General features: G+C 38.2%; 1 protein-coding gene across 2 annotated transcripts in view; it reads right to left on the bottom strand.

Moving 5' to 3' along the window:
- Positions 1-1,193: 1,193 nt before the first annotated feature.
- Positions 1,194-10,842, bottom strand: part of LOC136251558 (SUMO-activating enzyme subunit 2-like) — a 32,819-nt gene continuing 23,170 nt past the window's right edge. The window contains exons 10-16 of one of the 2 annotated variants that reach the window (XR_010699123.1): positions 9,871-9,983; positions 9,715-9,816; positions 2,331-2,387; positions 1,692-1,749; positions 1,498-1,646; positions 1,390-1,448; positions 1,194-1,345 (exon numbers count right to left, since the gene is read on the bottom strand). Coding sequence is in view for 1 of the 2 variants with exons in the window: in XM_066044030.1 (XP_065900102.1) it covers positions 1,284-1,345; positions 1,390-1,448; positions 1,502-1,646; positions 1,692-1,749; positions 2,331-2,387; positions 9,715-9,816; positions 9,871-9,983 (596 nt within the window). In the remaining variant the exon portion in view is untranslated. The remainder of the gene's footprint in view (positions 1,346-1,389; positions 1,449-1,497; positions 1,647-1,691; positions 1,750-2,330; positions 2,388-9,714; positions 9,817-9,870; positions 9,984-10,842) is intronic. The other variant, XM_066044030.1, reaches the window with a different exon arrangement.

Genomic DNA, 10,842 nt, shown 5'->3' with positions numbered 1-10,842 from the left:
ATTCCTTTGCCACTTCAGCTGAGCACAACTGAATGTCTCCACTGTTTGGAGCCTTTGGGACGAGCCCTTATTTTACTGTAATATAACCCTAAGGTCACTGGGAATCCTCAGTACTAAATAAACCTTTGTCAACTAGTACTCCAAGTGCCGAAAAATTAGCTATAGCGCGCTTATAATAGAAACTTTCTTTCCGCTTGCCGAAATTTAGAGCACGTTGTGTTCAAAGCACGGGGAGTGCCGAATATTTAGTGATGCCGAAATTTTAAGGAATCTACGGTATCTTCTAGAACTGATTGTTTTATTAGAAACCGTTAATAGACATTCAAATCCATCAGCCATATACACCTCTATGTCCACCATCAATGCTTATAGGTTTTCTTTTTCATCAACTCACCTTTCCTTAACAACGTACCTTATACAATATCTTATAGATAACTGACCCCAAACTTTTCCGTGTTGCCCTCCGGCGCTTTCTTTTTTAACTAAATGTTGATTTGTATTTATCTGCTATCGTACTGTTTTATTTGTTTTTTGTATTTGTGTGTTATCCTTGTATCTTGTACCGTTTTGTCCTTTTGGGGAGCACGTTTGCAGGCTCAGCCTTTTGTGCAACCCTTGTCATTTGACTAAAATTGATAATAATAATGCACCTATCAATGTTAAGCCCCACCCCCCAGTAAGGGGAGGGTGGGGATTTGATCAAGTGGAAATTCAAATTCCCCTACCTGGGGGTGAATTATCAGGTCAAATCCATAGTCCCACCCTATGAGGTGGGGATAGGAAGGGGATTTGACAACCAACGTGTTGTAAAAACAGAAGCCACAGTGACAAAGTACACGAGGTGCTGCAGTTTTATCACGTGTTCTCTCGCGCTTCACTATCTTATAAAACTACTGTAAAGGATCAATGCTACTATAGAGCGCTTGTTCAAATTCCCCACCCCTGGGGGCAAAAAGTTCAAATCCCCTCCTAACGCCCCACATAGCCCGTACTGGGGGTGGGGCTTGACATTGATAGGTACATAATAATAGTATATTAGTGTTTTCTGACTGCTGTAGCTATTAAGTAACTGTTCTATTAGAGTATCTTAATCTCATTTCTGCAGTGTGAAAAATAATCCAACAAAGAAATGGTTATATTATGTTTTTAGATATGAAATACACTAACTAGCTACTAGGCAAAGAACTACATAATTAATTTGAGACTGATACTGGTGGAAAACAATTAACATGCATAAAATTATTTACATAATCAATATTCTAGTGATAGAGTTGTCTTGTAAATTAGTTCTCTCTAACCCTCTTGCTAAGTTGTGCAATTTCTTCTGATGCCTTCCGCTTAACACCTATAAGATTACAATTAATAAAAGCCATAAATTGTTCAGCATACCTGTACTCTGTTCTGATTTGGCTGATCTAACAATTTCAAACATACTATCCTCAAGATCGCTGCAATGACATATTGCTACAGCTACACACACGCACACATCAAACACACCTACCAATACTCAATATTAATGAGAAGTTTAGTGTTGTGTACAAAGTCATCAACTTTCAATCTGCTACCATCTCGTATTCCAAATTTGTCCAATGAGAAGGTAAGATTATCATCAGTTTCACCTTCTTCACTTGATATTAGTATAGTACCTAATATACAGCATGTCCCAATAGCAATGAAATGCACAAACTAACCTTTACCATCATCAATTTCAACATCTGGAGCTGCCAATTCCAGTTGTGTCTTCAAAACCTAATCATGTGCAATAAGCTAATGACACTAACACTAGTAGTCATTACACTAACACTAGTAGTAGGGTTTCCACCGTGAAAAGTCGAAGTCACTATTTCTTAGTAATCACTGTACACGATTGTTGATAAACGAAAGACAAGTACAAATTCACAAAAAAACCCAGGAGTAAAACGGTTCATAGTTACGCAACCAAGCCTAATATTTTCAGTCGTAAAGTGACGAAATATGGTCACGTGCGTTCTTTGCTTAAATGACAATGAATGAGCTGTATTAATCTTGTCAAGCCAAAGGTACGTCAAACATACCTCTATAAAAGTTCATAAGAATGCATGTATATTTATATGGCGTACCTTTGGCTTCACAAGCTTACTACAGCTTATTTAAACAAAGAACGCACGTGACCATATTTCATCACTTTACGACTGAAAATATTAGGCTTTGTTGTGTAACTATGAACCGTTTTACTCCTGATTATTTCATGAATTCGTACTTGTCTTCTGTTTATCAACAAACTTGCAAAATGATTACCAAGACATGATGACTTTGACTTTTCACAGTGGAAACCCTAGACTAGTCATTACCTTCTCCAGTAATGTTTCCACTGACATGGCTTCTTTACAGCTTATCTTCAGAGTCACCTGGTGACACAGACACAGACACACACACATATATAAAAATATTGTCAAGAGTTCTGGCATGGATTCAGGGTTTGCCAAGAGGGGGTGCACCAAGCTAGTAGGCATATGGAGCAAGGGGTCTAGGGGGTGCAACCCCCAAGAAGCTAAAGGTATTTCATGTTTCAGGGCTAAAATTTTTTTATGTGGAGTGGATATAAGCATAAATAGCTAAATCATACTGCTTTCTAAGTGGACTATAATTATGTAGTTTATATAATAATTATATAATTATCCCTTTGGACCCTATAAGTTAATAATATAGTGGCTCTTGTTACATGTATGCATTCAAATGCATATATCTTGTAAACAAAATATCCTATAAATATACGGTTTGTACCATGCTACTCTGTGGTTATTGGATAATATCCTAAGCTTTATCTGAGCATTGTAGCACAATCGAGCGTGATGTAAGACGAATCTGCATTTGAAAGAATCTTTGGCTGTTTTTAAGACGATAGTTACGATGATACTACCTGTCACAAAGGAGAGATGGAATAAATAAGGTTAGTAAAAGTTATGTAATGTTGTAGATCTATTCTTTGTGAGTAGTTCAACGCAAACCACAAAGGAATAGGTGGTCCCTACACAGAGTAACAGGAGCCCAAGTTTGTATGTCAAAATGTGTATTTTTCATAAATAACTTTCATTTTTAAGAACCAAAGCCTCTATAAGTAGCGCTCAGGACCAAAGGGTTAAGAGTAGTATAGGGATAAATGAAGTCATGAGTAGTTCAGCTGGTTATAGCTACAATATAATTATCATGGACCAAAGAATAGCATACACAAGACAACGTGCATTCCATTTGCAAAATATCCTTAGCAATCTAAGTGTGCCCATGCATGGAATAGTGCTGCAGATGCTTGTTTTTATACTTGACAACTATGGATAGTGTTATGTGTGGTGACTGTTCTATTAGACTATTTGACTGACTGCTCTATTAGAGTATCTACACCTTGTATAATGCTTTTTTAGGGTGGAGGGCCCATGCCCCACTTGGATCTACCACTGGAGTTAGCCCTGTCGCGAGTGCTATACATCAAATATAGCACGTAAAAGAGTGGGCGAGAGAAGAATATAGTAGGGCTGTACCGATACCACATTTTAGTATAATTTTTATGTTAAAACATTGCCTTGCTTGTGCTATATGAAAAATAAAGCATGAGGAGCATGGCCAAGATGCTAATAAAGCACGAGGCAAAGCCAAGTGCTTTACTAGCATCAAGGCAAAGCACCGAGTGCTTTATTTTTCATATAGCACAAGCAAGGCAATGCTTTAACCCTTAAACCCGCATAATCCAGAAAACTGGATTTGATAAAAAATGAATTGAAAATACACAATACTTTTGCCAATCTACACAGGCGGTTACAAACAAGCATATCTCATGAAGTGTTTATCTGATCACTTCAAAAAACAGATTTTATTAATTGGCAAAGAGTAAGCTATCTGCCAGTATATAAACTTTCAACATACAAACAAGGAACTCACCCGCCACGATGCGCTGAATCATTTTCAGTCCTTCCACGTTCATATTGCCACTGTGCTCATTCAACAGTGACATTATCACATGACATCTATATATCAACTGAATTGCCATCACCTGAACAGTAACATGACACCAAGCAAAAGACAATACCATGAAATACGGCCAAGTTATGGCCCTTTGTACATCGTTATGTGAAGAAGGAAGATGGAGGGATAGTTGTTTTACTCTTTCAAAGTGAAGCGAGTATCTCTGGGTTGGATGAATGTGACAAATTATGGGACCATTTAAAACAAAATTTAATGGTGAGTAAGATGATGTTTGTTGTTTTTAGATAGCTTTAACAGTTTTTGTGTTATAGAGTTTAGTTTTACAAGGCATGCATGCGATCCAGTTTTCTGGATTATGCGTTTTCAGTGCTTGCGTTTTATAAAACAGATGCGGGTTTAAGGATTAAATGATTTATGGAACTTTCTAGTTGTATAGCTTCACCGTACACTAGGACTCAAAATAAACACGCGTTGCACGAATTATTAGCAGCCTGAATGCTGGTTTAACAAAGTAACTCACACGTAATTCACCATAGCTTGGCATGGTAGACATTCATCGGCAGGTTTTGGTCACAACCCACAATCGATTCTATTGTGGCACATGGTGAAGTATTTCCATGATATCTCCAGGACTTCTGTTTACATTAACAAACGTAACATCAATGTTACCTTCTCCCCCATCCATCATCGAAGCATTTAGGTATGTCTATAAAAGCAATCCAGTGGTAACACACATGTTAGCTGGGGTAATTGACCACTCAGCTCGGTGCAGGCTATCAGCCTTCACCAGCTTGTGTGATTAGTCGTACTGGCGTGAGCACCGCAGACTATAAGCCAGCACTAGAGCACGTGGGCAACTGTGCCCACAAAGAGTGCTTTAATCGTATAATAAAGCACTGTTTGTCCTAAAGCATATTTTATGAGATTTAAAGTACACTTCTCTTTTGGTCTTGCCCACGCACAGTTTTATAACATCCAATATGGATATCCAATATTTATTGTCTATTTCCGATATAGGTTTTCTAATAAACCGATATCATATACTAATCTGATACTTCAACCGATATGCATTAGAGTATGAAGCATAATCTTTTTCAACACTGTAATCCTTGGTATTATGACTGTTCACAAAAAGGTTTTTATCCAAACTTGTCTGTAATCACAGAACGAAAAAATCAACCACCAAAAAAGTATTGCAAATAAACCAACTCAGGACTATAGTAAGAATTCAGTAGATAGACCGGCCTATCGATACTCTATCCTAGACATAGATATCCAACTACATAACTTAACCACTTGACAACTATGTCACTTTCACCAGTAAGGTGCTTTTCACGATACTTATACTACTTTTAATAGTACATATAACCAGTGAAATATCTGTATTGTAGACTTGCAATTGACCAATACCGATACTCGTACCATCCGTACCAGGTGTGTAAGTCGACCATTGGACATTTACCGACTAATTAGCAAGATTGCCTTGTTTGGTCTGACATTTGTCAGGTCAGGGAAGGTTGGGTGTAGGCTGTGGTTCTCACCTGCATTGTTACTCTTGTTGACACAATACAAATGTTCTGTTGCTAAAAGATTAAACTAACCAGGTGGGGCCACTATACACCATAGAGTAAACATGGAAATAGTAAAATCCAGAATACGGAATAGCAGAATAATTGAAAAGTAGATTCTAACTTGTTTATGCTGTCTTTAACATTTTACATTCCTTACTTCATAGCAACTCTGCTGACAACACCATCGCAAATAGCAGGATAGCGCATCGGGGTGATTGTTAAATAGAACACACACAAAACTATCAACTCTAGAACAAACTAACTAAGCTAAACTACTTTCTAATACACTTCAATACACAATCACTACAAAATTGAAATTTATTTCTGCTATACCAGCTGTCACACATGAGTAACTGCCCGAAAACACTCCATCACAAGAAATCTAGCTTGGAGTAGTCTACTTTAGCTAACCTTTCTTAACTCTGTTAGTCATCCATCACCAAATGTGTTTAAAATAAATAAAGTCAAACACTACTTTAAACTCCCATGGCTCTGCACAATCATCGAAATCTTCAAGTATGTTTATAAATTGTTCTGCTCTTACTGGTTGGGTTAACTGGTCAGCCAGCACAGTACAGGCTATCAACTTAGACTGGTTTGGTTGATTTCCTCCACTTCCTGGTCCTGCACACTTACGGAACCAGGATGGCCCAACACAGTTGTGGATCCAGTGGCCCAACACACTTGTGAAAGCAACAGGGGAAGTGTTGAGAGCTATACACGGCAGCAACAATGGGCGGAGCCGTTTTCGTTTACCAAAAAGGTGTGGGGAAAGGAACTGGCCATCGAATGGTTACCAGGGCCGTCCAGCCATCACATCTTGGTTAGTTGTTGTACTTTTCTTTACCATGTGGCCGCCATCCTCCAAACACTGGATCAGCAAATTGTGTAGCTGGTTGTCCAATTGTTCCGCGACTCTCTGTCATCTCTACGTTAGTTACCCCTGTCTCGGGGTTGTCTTTACCATCAGACACCATTACACGAACTAATAACAAAAAGTAGGAGTGGACGGACATGCGTACCAGATATGGGACTGTGTTTCTTCTATTTATTAGTTCATTGTATTTAGAACTACTAATTGCTGTGATATCTTGTGTAGTAAGAGGAATTTACCAATGTTACATGCAGCGAACTTCACTAAATATTATTAATTTAAAATGAAGTAGGTATCCAAGTGATCAAAGGTAGTGAAACAAGAGATGAATGATGGTATTACAACATAGCTTGGTGGGACATGCCAAAGTAGGGATTTTCCCACCAAGCTATGCTGTAATACCATCATTCATCTCTTGTTTCACTACTTTTTATTGTTCGGATCCCTACTTTATTTTTAAATTACTAATTTTTAATATACTAGTTTGCTTGGTCTTTTTGTTATTGCATAAAGCTATGCACACATGACTGTTCTATTAGGGTAACTGCTGTATTAGAGTATCTCAAGTTAGCCTTTCATACCAAAGGGCGTGGTGTGTCACTATTTCATATACTAGCATGATGAATACAGCTAGACAAATAATAACATGGTGTTGTCATCATGATCAATTGTTAAGAGGCACGGTCTCAGTGCTCAATCGTTACCTACAGGTATCTACCAAGTGTAAGTGTTTAAATTAAGTTTGCGGCATACAAATATGCTGCTCAAGGAAAGTATTGATATGGTAAATTAACACTTCGATATGGTTTCATTGCATCAAGAAGACAACTTGCCTGATTAAAGATAAAGGAAAACAAGGTGCAGAGGGCACACACTTGTTGGAACCCCAAAGGCACATCCCACTGGTGAGTTTGCTATTGTGGCATAAAAAGGTGGCCGTGCGCTGCTTTGTTTGGCCTCCAACCTTGCAATTGTGGTCAGGCAGGCAGGCAAACAAAAATTCAAGTTTCGGTGATTAAAAAAAAAATCTACCTTAGGGTTTCAGTGCGCACTAGGGATTTTCAGCTGGAACATATCCGCCTCTGCATCTCTCTTGCTACTCTTCACTAGAAAGACACACAATCCCTCACCATATCTGTGTCTTTAACACGTCTCCATAGTGTTTTGCTATTGTGTCTTCCTCTCTCTGCTCTTTAACCTTACACAAAACTATTCCTCCTTAACCAGCCTTAGAAAATGCTATGCATAGTATGCTTTGATCTTTGGCAGATAATGAGGTCTTTAAAAACCTGCTAGTAGGTTTCTAAAATGGTTAGAAACCTGTTAACAGGTCTCTAACTAACTTAGTTAGAAACCTGCTAGCAGATAGACCTCAACATTGCAAATCTCACTTTCAATCATTGATTTGCTATGCATGCTCTGCAATACAGGCTAATAGCCTAAGACCAACAGAGCTTGATCCATTCGTTTTATAAGCACACCTACGCCAATTTGATTATGGGAGCTAGACTATAACGTTGTAAGTACATTTGCTATCATAAACGGAGAATTTCAGAAATATAATGGGGTTCTATTTAATGCCCGTCAGTGTTTTAAGCCTGTTTAATATGCTTTTAGTGTACTTTAAGCGGACTTCCTATTAAAAGAACTAAATAGGTAAACTTTCTTGTAGAATGTTTATTTGTTTCTTGTAAAAAAAGTTATGTAGGTGTGAAATCGTGTATATACTGGCTTAGTCACAGAAGGCCTAGCGCCAGACCAAGTATTATTAATCACTGACAACAATGTTACCACTTACTTTAAACCCTTGGTAGTGCTGGCTTTAACTTTATTGTCACAGTAGCTATCACTCTTTGTTTGATCCACCAGCAAACAGAAGCAGTGATAATGTAGCTAGCTACAAGCTTTAACTGATTCGAAAACACGTGCAATCTTCTCACTGGCCATGGTCGCATGACTTGTTTTAACACTGTGACGATTTTGAAACAACATATAACTCAATCCCACAATGGTTTCACCTACATAGCGATATATATAACGCCCACATTTTCTAAGTCGGTTAGGAACCACGCCCTCGGCTCTTCGTGTTTTAGAAACCACGAAGAGCCTCAGTCTAGGTTCCTAACCTATACTTATGGATGCATCACAAACCTCCTCAGCCACAGACTATACAACCTATTCTCTTCTGAATTAATGGTCTGATTATCCTGAAACCAATCTCTCCTTGTAGAATATCCTAAATGTGCTCTAGCCGTTTCACATAATGAACATTTCTACTTTTCTTGAATGGTGCCATCATAGTACCTTGCCAGCCTTTGGATAAAGACAAGAGTATTTAATATGTTTCCATCATGCATCATTTCAATTTGTCCTTAGAGTGTCATCTACACTCACAAGATACCTTGTCAACTCGCCTTGGTCATCTCCACTCCCATCCTGAAGACTGGAAACGTCCTACGTACCTCTTCATATTAACTTCTAACCAAAATATTTCTTCCAATAAATTATGATCTTAGCCCTCAATAACCTGTGATCACTATTACAGTCAGCTACACGCATCACAACAACCAAACATCTCTCCTTCTTAGTGATTACATAATCAATACAATGCCAGAATGTTGCCAAGTTTTCTTCATATGTCTTTCTTCTTGAACCAACTGTAGCCTCATTAGCAGCTAGACAACTCTTCTCCTGCCTCATTTAAATCACCATAACTAAAGTCATCTTTCATACCACTACTGATCATCCACACTTCTGGAACCAACATGAGCATTGAAGTGTCCCAAGTGGAATCAAGGGGATAGCATCTTGAAGAGAATTGATTCTCCTATCTACTTCAAGAAGACACATGTGCCTTCTACCACAATGTGCAACAGAAACGACCAGCCTTCCAGGCTTATGGTTGATATCAACATAGCATTGTTGATCTCTTGTAGCATTGCTACATTAATATGACACTAATTTAACTCATACAACGCCTAGTTATTATTTTTCTTTTATCAGATCTAGCAATCCGTTTAACAGTATCAATTGATCTCTCTACATCTAACAATGTTCTAACATGAAAAAGTTTGATTTGGTATAAACATGGCACACCCCGAGAGGGTGCAACACTTCTGCAGGGGAACAATCTTGGAATAATAAAAGTAATTTCATCATTCAGCACCTTGTACCCAAAACACACACACACACACACACACACACACACACACACACACACACACACACACACACACACACACACACACACACACACACACACACACACACACACACACACACACACACACACACACACACACACAAACAAACCTCTGGCTGTTCACTACAGACATAACATGAAGGATTAGGATGAACTAATGCACATCTTACTAGAACACTTTTCTGAGCATTTGGTTGACATCTCAAATACGTCTAAGACAAATTAGCATTATATAGTCCTTGATGTGACATCATGTGATCACTCACAGATTTGCACTTGTCAATACTAGAGCTGATGACATTTAATGCTTCCATGACGATGACTCCGCCCACTACAGCATTAGTGCTAGCAATGGCAGGTACTATGTTTCCTGCCATTGCTATAGCAACAATATAGCAGCACATTAAACTGGTATACAATCACTTGACTGGACTAGTGGACTGGACTCGGCTTTTTTTTCTTTTTCACCAAATATTGGTCAACTGGTTATTGTTTAATAGAATATGCTTATCTTAGTGTAGTTAGACTACTCCCACCTCCACACACAAAAGAAAGCAGTGTAGCCATGCCAGAATGTCAGATTTTCTATACAGGGTGTATGTATCACCTACCAATGGATGGAATAGCAAGACAGTCACTTAATTTTGCTAACTCGGAAGACCATTACTTGTATTAGGATCACATGGTTATTATATAGCTAAACATTTACTGTATGATTTATACTCCATGATAAGAAGAATGGTAGTCATGCATGACTTTCTGGAGATCATGCCATGAAAGAAATGTTCAACTACAAAACAGTATATATTTTTATTTAAAACACATTGATGTAATTATCAGCTGTCTCTTTCAAGATTGACCGGCAAATGATACCTGCTCATTGTGTTAAAATACACAGGTATTACAAAGTAGACAGGTCAACCTGTATATTAAATGTAGCAATAACTACAACCAATTGCCCAAATATATGCTTAAAAGACAGGAGAAAGAAAAATAACTTAGTCCAGTAGTCCAGTCCAATGACTGTATACAACCCATCAAACCAGAGGAGGTTGACCTCATATTGTAACTTTATGAGGTGCAATGACCTCATAAGTGACCTCACACTGTAACTCTATGAGGTACAACTCATACTATGAAGTACAATTACACCAAACATGCATGGCACCAGGTATGAGCTTGTTTATTAGCTAGGAAAGCAACATGGTGGGTTTATAAGGACTCTATGACACTGGATA

The sequence above is a fragment of the Dysidea avara genome, chromosome 3 (assembly GCF_963678975.1).
Source record: "Dysidea avara chromosome 3, odDysAvar1.4, whole genome shotgun sequence".
NCBI lineage: Eukaryota > Metazoa > Porifera > Demospongiae > Dictyoceratida > Dysideidae > Dysidea > Dysidea avara.
This window is presented reverse-complemented; position numbering and strand designations above follow the sequence as displayed.